The sequence below is a fragment of the Pezoporus flaviventris genome, unplaced genomic scaffold (genome assembly GCF_033815535.1).
Source record: "Pezoporus flaviventris isolate CSIRO_AGI_PZ_B2104156 unplaced genomic scaffold, CSIRO_AGI_Pfla_v1 ptg000013l, whole genome shotgun sequence".
Classification (NCBI taxonomy): domain Eukaryota; kingdom Metazoa; phylum Chordata; class Aves; order Psittaciformes; family Psittacidae; genus Pezoporus; species Pezoporus flaviventris.
In genome coordinates this window covers 33,362,583-33,380,682 of record NW_026892561.1, presented here as the reverse complement: position 1 = coordinate 33,380,682, position 18,100 = coordinate 33,362,583, and the positions used below count along the sequence as shown (strand labels likewise).

The 18,100-nt window shown below is 34.8% G+C and overlaps 1 protein-coding gene across 1 annotated transcript in view; it reads right to left on the bottom strand.

The window, feature by feature from the left end:
• Window positions 1-1,244: 1,244 nt before the first annotated feature.
• Window positions 1,245-18,100, bottom strand: part of IFT80 (intraflagellar transport 80) — a 52,976-nt gene continuing 36,120 nt past the window's right edge. Inside the window, exons 10-19 of the mRNA XM_061452629.1 lie at window positions 18,010-18,084; window positions 16,534-16,697; window positions 12,146-12,210; window positions 11,220-11,355; window positions 10,418-10,565; window positions 9,504-9,675; window positions 7,477-7,566; window positions 7,207-7,379; window positions 5,836-5,959; window positions 1,245-3,059 (exon numbers count right to left, since the gene is read on the bottom strand). Coding sequence (XP_061308613.1) covers window positions 2,946-3,059; window positions 5,836-5,959; window positions 7,207-7,379; window positions 7,477-7,566; window positions 9,504-9,675; window positions 10,418-10,565; window positions 11,220-11,355; window positions 12,146-12,210; window positions 16,534-16,697; window positions 18,010-18,084 — 1,261 coding nt within the window. The 3' untranslated portion in view covers window positions 1,245-2,945. The remainder of the gene's footprint in view (window positions 3,060-5,835; window positions 5,960-7,206; window positions 7,380-7,476; window positions 7,567-9,503; window positions 9,676-10,417; window positions 10,566-11,219; window positions 11,356-12,145; window positions 12,211-16,533; window positions 16,698-18,009; window positions 18,085-18,100) is intronic.

Sequence of the window (18,100 nt, the reverse complement as noted above, 5' to 3'; positions counted from 1 at the left end):
CAGGGAACCGAAACAACCTCTGTCCATAACTCAGCAGATGAGGGACAATGCATGAAGACTGGGAAGTAAAAATGGGTGTGCTCCAATGCAGGGAAGGGTATGGCTTACCTTAATGGATTATTTAGGTTAGTCCCCATTACATGTCTAGAATGAGGGGTGGTGAAGGAATCTGTATTTTTATGTCATTTCCCAAGGAGAGATAAATGCAATGTTTGCAGAGTTTAAGACAGAAATGCTACCTAATACACACAACTTTTTTTTTGTCAGTATATTGCTTTCCTAATTAATTTATGGCTTTTAAACACTCAACTTTTACCTCACTTAAAGATACATTTTTCACATTTCCATTTAAATCTCCCTTCTTAACACCAGGTCAAACTGTGGTCAAGGTCAAACAAAGCTCGCAAACTACAACACCCATCCTGCTGTGGTAAATTTGAATATATTTGAATAAATGATCCATCACAACAGCATGTAAACCAATTACATTTCAATCATATTAATCCATTCTTAAATTGGTTTATGATGCTTTGAATTAAACAGTCAATAATTAAATAGTGCGCTATTTTTAAAATAGGTATACTTAAATCATTGAAGAATCAGTATTCTTGCACTGGACAATAATGCAAGCAGCAACTGAACAGCCATTTTATTTACAGCTCTGAAAGGTTTTAAATCAGGGTTTGGAAAAAGGCAATATGATATAAGCATAAGAAGTAGGGTAAAAGTAGTTTTGTCTTTCTACTTGCTAATACACCAATCTTATCTGAATACATCAAAGATGGCCCTCTGAAGCAGGTACACAGGCTTTTTGCAGCTTGTTATAAATGTATCCTTCAGGTACTTTTACTTAAATAGATGACATTGAACAAACTATTGAAAATGCCTGAAAACAGGCACAGACAAACGCAATGCAGAACTTTAAAACCCCCAGAGAAACTAGCACAAAATTACCTTGGACTGGACAGATGGTACTTTCCTTGGAATGGCAAGTGCAGTATGTGAAAATGCTGCAACAATTGCAAGTAAGCCACATATGAACGTTATCTTCTGAGAATATTCTAAAATTCAGATTTCATAACAAAGGTTGGAATTGCACCAAGTTACCTGCTTATTAGAACCTGATGAAAGAAAGAATAACCAGTGCTTGTTTTGATTTGTTTTCTATTTAACACACAGATGCTCAGCATAGCATGTAGTTCAGGACTGGACATGCGTGGAAATAAAATAGATCTGACCATTGATAAATACTGTAAGGTCTTTATTGTGTTTTGGCCTAGGAACTAAACAATCTTTCCCACCACCTACAAATACAGCACTTCTCATCACCACTGAGATATGGAGAACCTGATGTATCACTTTCTGTGAATGACACTGACATCAGCCTGAACAGCAGTCAGTGTGGTAAGTGTGGCACCCATTCCTCTGTTTTATCTCAGTCTATGCAACAGTTAGTTGTTGCACCAGGCATTTTTAAGAAGCTGAGTGAATTTGCTGTCTCTGCTGTACTTCCAACTGGTCCAAGAGTAAAAGAGCAAGACTGAGCTGAAACCCTGACTTTGTACTACCACTAGACCAGTCTTCAAAACCTGCTTTTGTTGCACTATGTTGCATCTGAGCCAGGCATCATAAATTTAACATTAGACACTTGCCATTAGTGATATTTTGAACTCAATTCTGGAACTAGTAAATGCTTTCTGCAAGTCAATGGAAGGTGAAGGTGTTCACTTTGCCATGTGTCAGTACACCAGAATACTGTAGAGCTTCGGATGAGCTACATCAAAAATGTTGTTTTATTTAGCAGTCAAATAAATCAATGCAGATCACCTAATGCATCATGTATTAGATACATATTTTAAAAAAACTTGTTTTTATTAAGAATTTTGTGAACTATGAAAGCAGTGTCACATAATAATTCACAAACCAGAAAAAAATTGACAGATATACAGATATTTAACATTTGGATGGCAACATTTGAAAAGATACAATGTCAATTATGAAAAACCTGCTCACATATTTGTAATGCAAAGGGCTTCTGCAAATAACATCTAACATATGCAGCCACTTTCATATGTAAATCAAAAATATATCTTGATGAAATAACACAAATGTAAAAACAGTTTTTTCAAATCAAGTGCTTTGGGCAGAAAAAAATAAATAGAAAGCTCTTCTTTATTTGAAATTAGTATGATATATGAACCTTAAGGAAGCTTCCAATAACACTGCCAATTATATGTGTTGGACACTACAAAACCAACCAACAATGCTGGCTGTTAACTTCAGGCAACATTCAAAGCACATTGCATAGTATTTTAAACAATTTATCTCAGAAAATATCATTTATTGATAGCTTGCTAGTGACAAACCTTAGTTGCTGAAGTAATAAAAAGATCTATTAAAGAACTTGCTCATACATACATACTAGCAGAAATATGTAGTACCCCAACCATGAATAAAATATTCTTTTGTACTTTATAGGTGCAAGCTGTTTTAATTTTCAACACTGACAGCTCGCTGAATTTGTTTTGGGGCAATTTAAACAAGTCTTTTCAGAGGTCCCTGAGGTTGCAGAAATAACCAAACTACTCAACTAGGTGCTTAGAAAGGAAAATAGGTATTTAAATTAGAGGCAACCAAGGTTAAATAATTTTAGTGACAATTAAATTTAAAAGCCACTAACAGAAAGACAGTCAATTTCCCTTTTTTCTCATACATGTATTGTGGACTACAGCATAGCTACTCCCTAGAGCATTAGAACAAAAACCCTGCTCAAAATGAGACTGTAGTAAGTAAATAATTCTGCCTGCCTTACAACAGTTAACAAGAACTACATTGATTCTCACTCCTGTTCCCCAGAAAACTTCTGCTGTGGCTTTTTAATGTTTGGAAAAATATGCCAGTACAATATATTCGAGAAGCACTTATGAAGGTGACCAAAAGGGCAGTTATTGCTGTACAGTTACACTAGCTCTCACCGCAGGACTGGCTGCTGCTCGTTCTCTTTCTTTAGCAATTTCCATCTCTATTTTGGCTTTGATTTTATTCCAATCAACTTCCAGCTGTAAGAACAGAAAAGTGAGTACGCAGAGGTCAACTAACATATACAGAGAGGTCAAACGGATACATTAACAGGACAATTGTAAGTTATAATGACAAAGTGACCGTACCAATCATATAGTTCTTCACATATAAGTGACAACTTATACAAATGGATATTAATGTATGAATGCACAGCTGAGTTCTAACAAACTGAGCTTTCCCCGTTAAAATAAAACAAGCTTGACATACTTGAACAAATACTAATACATCTCATTGTGTCTGGCAAAAACCCTCCATTAAAATGCAAAAAAGAACTTCAATCAACTTGTATCTAATTTAAATATAATGACATCTGTGTCCTATTACTGAGGATATAGCCCTTTATCAATAATACATGCGGCGGTGCCTTTTGACTGCACCGGAAGTCCACCAAGTAAACTGATAGCATATTACACTAGTTATCTGATATAACAGAAATCAGATTTCTGCTTTAAATTTGTCTTCTACATCAATAAATGTTTTAGCTGTATCTTGGCATTTCTCCAGCTGCAGAAAATTGTCATCTTCTGGTTGTATTATATTTCAGTGAAACTTTAGACAATCGATATAGTACAGTATCTCCAGTACAGTGGGGTACAACAGTAATCTTTCTTTCCAAAAGTGCTTGACAAGAATGGATCATGGTGCATTTGATGACTATAAAAATAAAACCAAAACTGGGCAACAAAGTAGTTGCAAACTTCAGTTTCATTGCTGGAGACTTTAGACTTTCAAAGATGGGATGGGAAAAGAATCTCAGCTGCTGCACAGGGAATTTTCAGGGTAGTTGCTACACTGTTAACTAAGTCATGAAATAAAAGGGAAGTTTCTCTATGAGGAAATATGTAACTGCAATCCCCACATTCTCATGTGAAAAGGTCAATTCAGGATGCATTTACTGAGTCCAGATGCTTTGGATCTGATGACTGAAATCTTTATGGCACTCTAAAAATTAATGTGTTTGCTTTAACAGAAGTCACACAGATGCTGAACATACCACATATAGGGCTAATCCTGCCATCCAGCCCTGAGAGCTACTTGCCAGTGAAGCCAACAACCCCTGCCAGTGACGTCTAGCAACTGCCAAGATATGGATTCTCTGTATATAAATTACACTCATAATACTTCATATATAAAGACGTGAGATATAACAATGAAGCACATTGTTTAGATTCTGTATCTGATCGCAGGTCAGTGCTTTCAGCTACAGTACAGAAATGAGGTAAAAACTCCTTACTTAAGCCTCAAGGAACTTTAGGTGGTGCAAGGAAAACTGAGACCTCTCTTTTTCCCTGAGAAGGAACAGCGGCACCAAATCTTGCTTTTCTCTTCAATGCTCTTCACATTTCCTACTACCTTTGCTATACCAGTCTGACAGGCTGCATTAAGAATTTAGTTACCACTGTAGCCAAGAGCTTTAAAATCCACTTTATTAAGCAGGTCACATCCTAGTTTCAGATCCAGACAACAAAACCTCCAAGAACATAGATCCAGGAACATTCTGCAGTTCAAGACCAAGTTTCAAGACTGAGTGTGAGATGAAACAAGCTCCACTGCTCACAATTTGTCACTGACAAGGTGTTATTGCTAAGGAAACCTTCCAGAAACCATGGCTTTCTTGATGATTCCAAGATAAGACAGTATTATCTACAAAGTCTCTTTCAGAAGCATCAGGGGATTAACATCATTTTTTCTCAATATTGGATTTAAACTATGTAGAAGACATACTTCCAGTATAGCAGTCAAAACTGCTCCATAGTAAGAGTGCTTGCAATCTGTTCTGCTATTTTCCTGTATTTTCTAGGTAAAGTACTGCAGAATGGTTCATTGCAGAGCTAGATATTGTGCAGACTTTTATTCTTGTTTAGGAAATGAAACATCCTTGGACTTGCTAACATCTAATGACTTACATTAGATATTAAGCTTTACTGAAAGTGTAATAGGCACTGTCCAATTAAATGATCTCAGCTAACAGCTCTGATGTATTTCTTCATTCATCAGCGGGATGCAAAGATCTGAGACAGTCAAAGTACACATCTCTCTTCATTAGCTTCACCCTAAGAACGCTTAGCAACAGAGCAAGGGGAAGAGCAGGAAGGATGTAAGGGCTACCCAATGGAATTGCTGTCTAAGGTGCACATGTGGATGCCTCTCATAAAGAAAATGTGCAGAAGTACTTGAGCAGAATCTAAGCTACTTCTGTCTTATGAACTATTAAGATCTGTCCTCAGTCTTTAAGATCTGTGAAATGCTAGTAAATGAAAATGACCTACTGATGATGGAGATGGTTTCCAGAGGTTGGATGAAATTGTATATTTAGCTATTTATCATACTTGGCAGAACAATTCATAGCTCACTCTTAATATGTATATATGGATATCTTCAAAGTTTGTTATTGCTACTATCCATAAAAATACGTTAAAATACTGAAGACATTTTAGAGGTACACATTCAACCTGCCTGTCTACCTCCCTGTTCACAGGAAAGAACTATGCCTTCGTTTATGTAATTCTTGCCATTTACTAAATATATACATACCATATTTGTGCCTTCAAATAAAATACATGCACAGCTAATGCTAGCCAAGTAGCCACACATCAAGCTATGGACTTGTACTCAGATGCAAAATCTTAAGATTTGTACCCACATTTGAACCAAGGGAAAAAAAATATCAGAACAATTTCCCCCACTGTCCCAAACCAGCTACAGAGAACAGACTGACCTAAAGCTGCGAGAATAATTCTGAGGAATACTTACATCTTCTGCGTATTGCAAAAATCTTTTGTTTGTTTCTTTCCTACCAAAGTCCTCCAGGAACTTTTGTCGATAAGCCAGGACTGTGTCAACATGTGTCTTGTGCTTTACTGCTAGTTCTAGGGCCCTGGAATAAAACAGAAATGGGTTTGTCAGGCTATATAAATGCTCTGGCGCAACTACAATCACCATGGTTTTGCAAAACAATACGCTGAAAAGTGTTTGAGCTGCAGGCAAAGATTTCTAATCTATAGTGTCAAGTAGTTTTACATTAGTATCAGTCACAGGAGATTAATAAAAGTAGCCAGTGAAGGAGACCATCTACTTTATGATACATACTGTGAAAAATAGCTAGCAACTATTTCTGTTGACAACCTCATCGTATCATCAGAATTTGACAATAGGAGTCTTTTTAGTTCAAGAAAATAAACCAGAATAGTTAGAGTTCAGCACTCTCAATATAAAGGGGCAAAAGTAACAATTTTTAATAATTTCATTACAGTCAGGAATCGCTTCTGAACAGAGTCATAGTACATATCTATGGTGTATGCTACACAGCATTTATGAATATTCAGTAAGCGGTACAGATTAGCTATTGGATTAGCATAATTGAACACTCTCCCATCTGCTTTGTTCTCAATGGCATAAGGAATACTTGGTGTGAGGCATTCCTGCCCATGGCAGGGGGGGTGGAACTAGATGATCTTATGGTCCTTTCGAACCCAAACTATTCTGTGATTCATTCTATGATTCTGTGATTGATCTGTACAGTTTTTAGATGATACATATTAGGCAACATAATAAAAAAACAGTTATGTAGGAGAAAAAAACCCACAACTTTTTGTCCACAAAGATAAAAATATAATAGCAGAGAAATTAGTAGTAAATGGCCTCAGAAGATTCTGTTAGAAAATGTGCGGTTTTGTTTAAAGGAGAAATTCCTACTTTGCTTTTTCAGGCCTAATTCATACTTCATCCACCTACACAGTGCTGGGAGTCTGAATAGCCACGTATCTATTTTTAGCAACAAGACATTTCAAAATAGCCTTAATTCTTTGAGGGTCACATACAGCTTGAGGTATCACTAAAGACGTTTCTGTGTTAACAATAATGAAAAAGCAAAATGTTATTTAAAAATACTTCCAAGCATGCTTTGGACTTTAATCACAGAATACTCGTATCTTCTAAATATGACGGAAAGTTACTTCACTGGTTATTATCAGCATATGATTTAATCCATCCTTTTACAGCTCTGGGCAATTACAAATAAGAAATTAGTCAGCTAAGTATCTGCAATAAAGCAAGTGTCTTGAATAATTTACAGTCACCTCAGTAAGACTGCTTATAAACATACTGTGTTTGAAGAAATACTACCTATCCCAATTATAAAGATTAATGTTGACTTGAATAGCTTGATAAATAAGGCCTGTCTGAAGAAGCAGGGTTTCAGCTTCTTGGCTGTTTCCACTGAAGAGCAGCATATGAGCCATCCTGGATTCTTTTGATGGCAGATCTTTGATGGAATTGATATACAGAACTTTGTCAATCTGTTAATGAGAGGTACAATAATTTAATAAGAGAAAGTAATTATTAAAATTAGATTTACAACAATTTAACTGGAAATAAATAAGTCCTTTTTCTTACCTTACCAATTGATGCATAGGCGACTTCTGCTGTAGCCATCTCTTTGTTGGCAACTGCCATAGCTGCTAAACATGTCCACATAGTTTGATCCTGGAATTTTAACAGAAATGCAACTCCTAAAACTCCTAAAATATTTATTACTGTGCTAAAAATACTTCTCACAGGAAGTATACAAGTCCTAAAATAATTATAACAATACAACATTTCTCAGTGTGAGATTTTCGGCATTTTTTGATCTAAGCCTCGTATTAGAAACTCGCTACTTAGTTATTTCTCAGAACTCCTTCATTACAAAAGCACTGATGTTGTGAGCAGCTGAGACTGCCAGTGTGGCTAAATGAATCCTTAGCTTTTAGCATCTCAGCCAGTAACGAACTCTTGCATAGTATCACTCTATCACCTCATCATCGGTTTCGCTGTCACTACTTGTGGAACTATGCTGGAAACCAAAGCAGTGGCTGTAGTTAGAAAAATTATTTTAACCTGGCTAACCACGGAACCATGGATGCTGATAATAACTTATAAACATACTACAAATGAAAGTGAAAAGAAAATAATTGCGTAAGGGTAGAACAATTAACCTGATGAGGCTGTTAAGAGCTTCAAAAGTTCTGTCTCCTTTACTATTTTCAGTACATTTTATATTTAGAATTAAGAATTAGGAAAAATCAGTAGTAATAATAATATTGCAACCTTGCTATGGTCAATAACAAATTTGAAAATAAACACTTTGCAATGTGAATTGGTTTTTAGAGGCAGCATAGGATTACTATTGATCTAAATCAGAATACACAGCTACACTGAGTATGGTCTAAAAACATACTCCCATGCCCTGTCTCACAATCGCTTTTGTATGAAACAAAACTGATAAGACCCACTGAAGCTAATGACATACAGTAATTTAGCCCAAGGCTGTGGTTTCACTATCACCGTCTCTGCCTGTGCTCCTTCTCTGGCCGTGTTTTCCTACTCTTTACCATGATTCAGGGTAATATAAATCTTCCTGCTGGTAGCCTGTAATTAGGGAGAACTAACATTGTTCAGAGATGCTCATTAATGATGCTCATAATATCATCATGCTTCTCTTCCCACTTCTGTATTATTTAGAAAATAAGGTAGTAAAATGCTGAAAGTTCAGCCTGACAAATTTTCTAGAAATTTTTCACTAGCAATTCTTGTTATTCCCTCTTTCCTCAGATAGTCTGTTTTCTTGTTACTTACTGGAAATACTTTGAACTGTATATTGCCACCTGACAGAGACATTTTATTTTTGAAGATGATGAATTTAGATAACTCAAAAAAGTTGACATAATGCTGTAGCTGAAATTCGAAATCCCAGTACCCACTGCCCAATACTGGAATAAAAACCTATTTTGAGTACCACTCAAAAGTCATTATACAATCCAAGTTATTGGGATCTGTATTGATTTAATAACGCAAATACAAAAATATATGAAATACATATTTAAGGTTATGATAATCACATGAAAGTGCTAAACTCTTTTCTAGAAGTAAAAGGTGGAAAGGAAGCAGGGTTGTGGGGGGATTTTTGTTTGCCTGTTTAAAAGACTGCCAGACTCACCTCATCTCTTGCTGTTGCCTAGATACATACAAAAGCAAGCAAAGGAAAACAAAACAAAACCAAGTGAAATAAAAATATGAAAAAATACAAGGCAACTGTGGAGATGCAGATAATTTTTAATCAGTTATATTAAAGCCTAGTCCTGAAAATCTAAGCTTATTACCAACTTCTCTGTGTACCTGTGTTCAATCAATCTGGACTCTGTTATGAATAAAAATAAGAATTTTTATTATGTAGAGCAAAATTTGCAAAATTGTCTATGTTATATGACATAAATATGAAAAATACAATTTTTCATCACCAACCCCCAAATAATCAGCAACAGAGCACAAGAATGGAGATGAGATGTAACATCTGATATGCAATTATCATTATTAAAGTAATACCGGAAAACATAAATATTACAGTGAAATTACATCTGAACATTCCAAAGAATTAGGATTACCTTTGCAAAGCGACACAGTCTAACAGCATCTTCCCATTTAGAACTACTAACATATTCATGAAGAATCGCAGGATAAGGCGAAATATTAAGGTGAATAAGTGAACCATCTGCTCTTCTAATTGTTATCAGATTTCCTATAAAATGTACAATCTGGGGATTTTTGCTAAATTCTCTGGGTAGAGAAAGAAAGGTAAGTTAATATTCACTTCTTTCTTACTGAAAATACTATTAAGAATTTAGAGAAATCTTTGTTTCAAAATAACAACATGATTATACTTCATTTTCAGAGTATGTAAGAATCTAACCACCTAGTTATTTAACAGTTGAATCCAACAGGCAGTTGTAATGTTCTCTAGGAATAAAGTTATAGTTAACCACATTCAATGGCTGTAAGGCAAATGCCAGCTGGGTATATGTGAAACAATTTTCAAATACATTTTCCAGTAAAAAATACTTGGGCTCTCATCACTCTTAGGAGGATATAATTAATTCAGGTAGTCTTCATGAAGAATTTCACAATGCATACAGGCTGAAGTAAACATGTAAAGTAAACATGCTGAACTGGAAATAATATTATCTGTGACCCAGTATCTCAATACTTTAAACAGATCTTTTCTATTTTTTATACAAACTACTAAAGCAATATTTCATGAGACATGATTATTTTTGCTTTTGCATCAAGATGTTATTGTACTCTTAAACTGTGTATCGTCATTTCAACTCCAAACTTTATGATATACCCTATAAAACACTTCTTCCTAATTTCCTAATCATAAATAGTAATATGAAAAGAATTTTTAAAGTTGCACACTAGTTTCTACTTTAATTGCCAAAATTAACATAATTTTTTTAAAGAATGAGTAAAAAAGCTAAAATATATACTACTATGACTTTGATCAAAAAGGATATATTACCTTGCCTCATTTTCATACAGAGTTTTTGGCAAAAGATCTTTATCTACATAGACTGTGTTGGGGTAGTACCAGACTGTAAAACGCGTATCTTGAATCCCACAAAGAATGTTAGATGTGTCATTCCAAGCCAAAGTTTGAACCATTGTCCCTTAAAGATAACAGAATAATACGCATTTCCACAAGAAAATTCAAAACCAAGGGACACTTCTCATACTGTACTAAAAGCATAATTATTGTTTGGGTTTAGGACCTTTTATAAGGACTGTTTTTCACCACCTAGTTTGTAAGGTAACCTCTTACAAACCTTCAGCCAAATTCACTTCTCTTTCTGAAAGTTCTTTTCATAATAAAGTTTTCTGCACTTAATTGTAAGACTTGAAATAAAAATTAACTCAATGGTCAGACTGCACCTTCGCACTTACTGGATCAGGCACCCGTTTACGGCATTTCAACTTTTAATTAAAAATATTATGAACTTCAGAGTTCTGCATTTGCAAGAAAAATGACTGAAAAATTCTGTATTGAATAATTCTGAGGAATACATCCTTCTCCCATATCCTTTTAGCTGCTTGCTCTGGAATGCAACAACCAGCACCTTACATGTAACTGATATAAAAATTATCAGGACTTAGATAAAATGTACTAAAGTGGTTTCTGTCACTATCTTATGAAAGCCACAGGACTATTTCTAATATTTCAAGTCCAATTTTATGATTAAAATAAAAATTTTGACTACTTTACTAAAAAAAAAATCTATTTTCCTGACAGCTTGTACTTAAACATTATTTTGAATTTTTCTTACCTATTTTGACAATCTTCTGTTCTTTTCCAAACCGTTTAACTGAAGTAATGTAAAGATCTCTGTTCTTATCAATAAAAGCTATTTTTCTTTCACTTGTAAGTCCTTTCTGGTCTAAAGCTATCTCTACAATTTCTGTCTGAAAAGGAAAAAGAAAATATCTTGAGTTTTAGTTTGAATATTTGTATCCCAGCAAGCATGTGATATACAAACGAATGAATGCTTTACTAAAGACCAAGGCACAAAACTCTTGAAAAACTGGACCATGAAGACACTGTGTATTCTCTGTTTGTATGAGGCATTCTATAAATGAATTTCATGCAGATTAAACCAAAACTGCAACAGAGCAGTTCAGGAATTTACTACAAAACTACAGAAATACAGGTGGCATTCTCAAAGCAAAAGCTGCCTAAAAGATGCTTTCTCTCTTAAAAATATGCTGACTAATTTTGCTTTTTTTGGATAGCAGGGGAGTGAAGAAAAGTAAAATGCAGTTCAGGCAACAATTTTTATTTTAAGTAAAATCTGTAAAAGCTCGGACTGAAGACAGACTTCTCTGATGTTCTTTTTCTTTTCTTCAGTATTGACAACAGGTCAGCGCTGATAAAAGTTGGAGTACATGCACAGGAAATTCAGTTGATCAGTTTTAGTGCATAACAAAACAATTTACCTGTAGTTTCAAACTCTTATGTGCACAGGAAACATGCCAGTAACTGAACACAACTTATAGTATGTCCCTTTGTACATCAATGCTGCATGAAGAATTTGGGTTTTTTTTTATTATATAAGAGTCAGCTAGAGTTGTCAAGCTCCTTTCTATTCAGACTGTAAACCTTTAATAGCTTATTAGACCCATTACTGGGGAAACCCACTATTGATTCTTAATTTCAAAATATAATTAAAAAGACACATTATATCCTTCACCTTACCTTATGGGTTAGAGGCTTTCCATCACCCAATGGCTTTCCAGATAAAGCTTCAAATACGTAGATAACTGAAGAAAAAAAATTATATGGTTTATTAGTTAAAAGCAACAGTTCTTAATAGATGTTTTCAAGCAGTTCTTTTCCTTTATAGAGCATCATTTACCGCCAAGTGTGTGCTAGATTTACCAGTGACTTTCATACTCTGGTGAAAAAAGACTATTACTTTGGGGAAAATGTAACCACCATAGTCTGCTGAGCTTAGGGACAGTCTCATTTTGCAATCAGACTGACCTGAGAAAATCCTCAAATATTATTTTCAGAGCATAGATAGCCATTGAAATATAAGATTATGGACTGAAAGAATTGAGAAAACTAAGGTTTTACTTCCTGTCACAGCTCAAATGGTTATTTACAGAAATGATACTAAGTTCTATCTGATGCAAGAGTTCTATCTCTTCATTCTGAATAAATTAATGTTACCAAGGCTGACAGATTTACTCAATCTTAACCCACAACTTTGATTAGCATGTAAGTTGAGGAAACAATACCATTAACTGATACATTTTCCTACAGGAATTAGAATCAAATATATAGAAAGATGTCCTTTGAACTACTGAGAAAAACATTCTTCAGAAGAATTCTGTATTTTGTTAATAATTGCTCTATTTTTTATTTTTAATTCTGTGATTCCTAGGCCTATTTTCTTCCAGGACAGTTTAGGGTTTCTGCTTGTCATTAATAAATTTACAACTGGCTTCCTCAAAAAGTATTTACTTTACCTAGATATACTTGAATCTTATTATTTGATTTTGCATTTGTTTCACTCTTTTGCTGTCCCACCCTCAGAAAAAAATCTTCTCAACACCCCCAAAACCATCATCATCTGTATTTCTGAGATATGCAGTGAAGACTCATATTTGCAAATTGTCTAAAAATAGTTTCTCTGTGTTTCAGTCTATATGTATACATACACACACGTGATGCACACACATCCATACATACTTTATAAATAGTCTGCAAATAATATACACAAAAATTCAGACAGATGTATCTAAACCTACAGTAACATTATGAGGAACATCAGCTGTAACTTAAAGCACATGATTCCATGCTAGTTCCTAGAAAACACTGATGTGACAGAAACATTTCAGCTGTTCAATAATGCTTCTCACCTGTAGTTTCAACACATTACCTGTAAGTATACAATATAGGATGAATATACACCATCATTCCAAAGGATGGCGATGTTAACACGTTAATGCTGCTGTGCATCTTTCACCAGGATGCAGGATGTTTGTTTGAGGTCAAAAAAAAAACCAAACAAACCAAGAAAACCCAACAAACCTGTAAAAGCAGGTGCTCAGAAAGCATGGGTTGAGTTTGCAGAGGAAGAAAAGAAAGGGTTTTGCACACATGTTGGTCTTGGCAGCAGGCTAAATATATGAAAGAAAACTAGCTGTTCCTGAGAAGCGTTATTTTTCTCACTTTTATGCAGAGCTCCCTGCATGAAATTTATTTTGATCTAATTATACAAGCCAATTCTACTGCTACTATACTAGCTGTACGAAGTAAGATTAAAAGAGTTTTAAAGAAAACCACTATACCTAATTGACAAGTAACATTTTTCATTAATCTACAATGTTTATTAAGATATTTCAGAAAAGAAGTTTGGTGTTCGGTTTTGTTTTGGTGTCGTCCCACCGCTCTCCCAAATCTGGAAAAACTCCACATCACTTTACAATCATTTAGAACCCAAAATATATCTCTTTTTTAAATGTATAAATTAAAGATATAAACAAAAGGCATTCTCTCACTTTGAACATTCAGAGAAAGAGAACAGTTACTGCGTGTCTTCAAACACATGTTCTAACATCATGGAATAACCACTCGCAAGGTTACCAGACCCCTTTTGAGAACAGGCTCACCTCCCTCTTCAGCTTCATTAGAGATTGAAGGGCTGTAAGCACAGAGGTACCAGTTTTGTGGGTTTTTTTTAATAAAAGAGGAAGAATATCCAGGTAACAACACTGAAGCACAGCAAGTCATATATCTCCTTGTTTCAACAGTAAATTAGCTTGTAGAGAGCTCCATACCACAATGCATAAACTGCTTCCTTTTTCAAACTGAGCTATTATAGATACTTCTATAACGCAGCACATTATGCCCTCAAAATAGGGCAAAGGAAAAAAAATGTTTCTGCTGGAGCGAATTGAGAAGAATAAACAGGCATAGATAAGCCATAGCTTCCTTTGCCAAGCATCTTTTTTCCCATGTGCTAGCATATCATAAGGTATTTTATCACTATTAGTGGGGCTCACATCTAAAAAAAAACAAAAACCCACCCCTACTCATTGCCCTGATGGAAGCTGCTGTCAACAGGATCATTTGGAGAGCTCAACTGGAAAACATAGCCAGAAACCCTGCCTCTCTAAATCACAGGCTTGGTGAAGATTAGCCTGCGTATAAAACCAGCTGACGTGATTTTTAGGACACTCATAGGAATGGTTGGGAGATGGAGATGCTTTTCAGTCTGTTCAGGAAAATGGGCAGGAGAAAGGGGCAAGTGAGTGAGTTTATTATCACAATCTTAAATATGCATGCACACAGACAGCAGTTAACACTTACAGATTAATTTTATCTATAACCTTAATTTATTTAAAATACTTCTATTGTTTTTATTCTGACTGCCTCAAGGTGTCCATACAACAATAAAACAAAGTCTCTGTATTATGTGTATTAAGTCATATACATACATGCACCCTAATATAGACACACAGAGTAAAACAAGATCAGAAATAAAATACAGTTTATCACTTAACCTTCTTTTGTAAACTATTGCGCTTTTTTGCTCAGTAATTTACACTGAAATATATTTTTGCTGATTAAAATCCATTCTAGTTATTACAGCTTTTATGTCTTGGTGCTTGAGAATAGTATTTTTCTGAAGTAATTTTCCTTAACAATAGAATACACATTACAGTTATATTACTACTTCTAAACAATTATTTTAAAAATACATACTGCCTTTAAAAATAGTTAAAGTATCCTCACACAGAAGATAAGGATATACAAGAAAAAGAATTAAAGTTATATGGAATAGCTAAAATGCTTTGTAATATGGAAGGGAGAAAAACCCCACCTCATTTTTCACTTGCTTGGGCAGGAATATTTTAACGGATTGTTAGAAAGGTTTTATTCATTCACCAAGTAGTTTACCTTGCAGGTTAAATGTTGAGAAAACAACTAAGTAATCAGTGCTAAAGGACTAACTCCCTGCCAGGGATCTTCTTTTGTAGTTCACACTGAAAGATTTTTCTCTATAGCAAAAAGTAGATAAATATGGCGGTTCTTTGCTGCAAAACAAAGTATTCTAAAATTCTGAATGTTTAAAATCTAATCATTAAGTCTAGGAGAGCAGTTACAGATAGACAGTAGATTGAGTTAGTGTCAGTTGGAACCACAGGCAGGAAGTTTTCACTGTTTCACTCTGCAATAACAGCACCTCCCGCAAACAGTTGCTCCGACCAGTAATCTCCTTACTGGCTGTATCGCAGGAGAAATGCAGCTACAGATAGCACTGCCGCCTTGCACTGTCATATCTGTACAGTCTATAAATGGCATAGTTAGGGAGTCAAAAGTCATAGTGCCATGAGTTTTCCAGCAATGGAAGAGTCTGTCTCTTCCAGACACTCAAAATTTAAATTGTTGCACTAGCAAATCTACACATTTGCCTCAAGGCATAGAGAAAAGGAAAAACGCTGACTGACAAAAAGATATTCCTGTACCACTTGTTAATGTCAAAACCTACCTGAAGCTCATTTGACCTTGTTTTGTTTTAAAATTACAGGGTTCTGATGCCAAAACACAAAATTCAAGCACAAAAGTATTCAAGAACACAACACTGAGACAGAACATTGCAGACTCCTAACTACGGTCATATCAGCTGCATATAAAACTTCCATGCTGTAAAAATACAGCTCCCAAAAAAGCTAAAGAACATCTGAAAACTAAAATTAACCACAATTACTGTATTGGAAGTTTCTAAGAGCAGGAGTCAAGCAGAAAAAGTTGCTGAAGTACTTCTTTAGAAAACCACATCAGAGAGCGAAAACCTACTGTTCAAGTATTTACTGCAAACTGTTCTTTGATTCATTACACACAACTGGAAATTCACAGACATATCAATCATTCTCTAAGTTTCTTAATCACTGTTAAGCAAGACTCATCATTTTAATTCATTTTTATAACTATTTAATTTATATCACAAATAAATCGTTTATGCTTCATTTTTTTCCCCGCATTAGTATGCTAAGTAAAGTTACATGTGAAGATGCTGAAAATCTCATACCGAATTATTAGTAAACATGAAACTATCAGAACAGAGAACTTACCTTTTTCATCAGCTTTGTCTTTTACTGCTAGAGTATCATTACTCAGAGATACTGTCTGGGCATTTAAAATGTCTGTTCTCATTCCTGGATATTTTGGAGAGGAAATTAATCTTCCTTCATATGAATATAAATAAAGTCCTCCACCATCTACAAGAAGAAAATGCCTACAAATAAAACCCCAACAAAAAGGTAAATCATTAAGTAATACAGAAGAGCATGATGACAGTTTCAACAAGTAGAAAGCAACTGTCTAATATCCTGCAACTGCTTTGAGTTAAGCTACATAACTTCTAAGCCTTACATTTCAAACCTGATATACTAAAAGCTTTTTATGGAAGATTTCATTTTAATGTGAACATGGTCTTTTTCCATGAGAAATGCTGACTACCTGGAATCACTATGATTTTATCTGTTATAGGTATTATACAATTTAAATCTTCTAACTCCTGATGACAAAGCATAAAGCTGCAGACAGTACTCCCCATACATCACCCCATGAGATAACACTCTGTGTGTGTATATATGCTAGAAACAACTTTAATGGTTAACAGCTAGCTTTGAAATAGTATTACCTGTATTATTTTCCTTAGTATGTCTACATTATAATGTAAAGCAAATAGAAGACACTTCTAACAAACCATTGTCTGTACATGTAACTGTCGAGGCTGACTGGTTTCACCAAAACCATAGCTTCAATTCTGTGGATCACTTTCACTGCTGAAGAATATGTGCCAGGTTTTCACAATTTACTTTTGGCAGTGCAAAATTCCAAATCTAGAAACTGATCTTCAAAATCCTGTCTACTTGTTTACCTGTTCTCCACTGCAATACTGCAGGCTAGGACATAAGTGCTTGACTCAAAAATGCAGTGAGCATTGTGCTGCCATGTTCTGAAATAGTTGTCCAACAGTACTTGTCCATGAGAATGAATACTATAACAAAAACTCAAGATTTTTTACTTCTGCTCTTAACGCTTTGAAAGACCTTCTATAAAAGCACACCTGAAGATCTCTTTGACAAATGATTTTCAGGTATTACAGATGAAAGTTTTCTTAAACTGAGAAAAAATAGTAATTTCTTGCAAATACAAATATGTAAAAAAAATTTTTTTCTTTTTATCTGGCATACCTGGCATGTTTTTAATAAAAACTGGAGACAAAAGATAATTTATATAAAATATATTCCAGCTAAAAAAGTAATATAGAACATACCCCCCCCCCCCCAGATGTTAGCACAATGTCAGAAAATATACTTTCTCCTGTAAATGAGAATATAAACATACATAACATACGGAAGATTCATTACCAACATCACAGACCTATGGCAAATATACCAGCTAAGCCTTCACATGCTACCTAAAAATACTGTATACTTTACACCTATTTCTAGTATTTCAATATGTGCTTATGTTACAGAGCAAAGTTTGAGGAAACGCACATGCACATCTAATAGTGAGCATTACAATAATGTAGCTACCTTTCTGCTTGTAGAATCAAACTAACTGTTCCTTCCTTCAGGTCAAAGATCAGTGGTGTATTCCAGTTCTTTACACTGAAAAAATAAACTC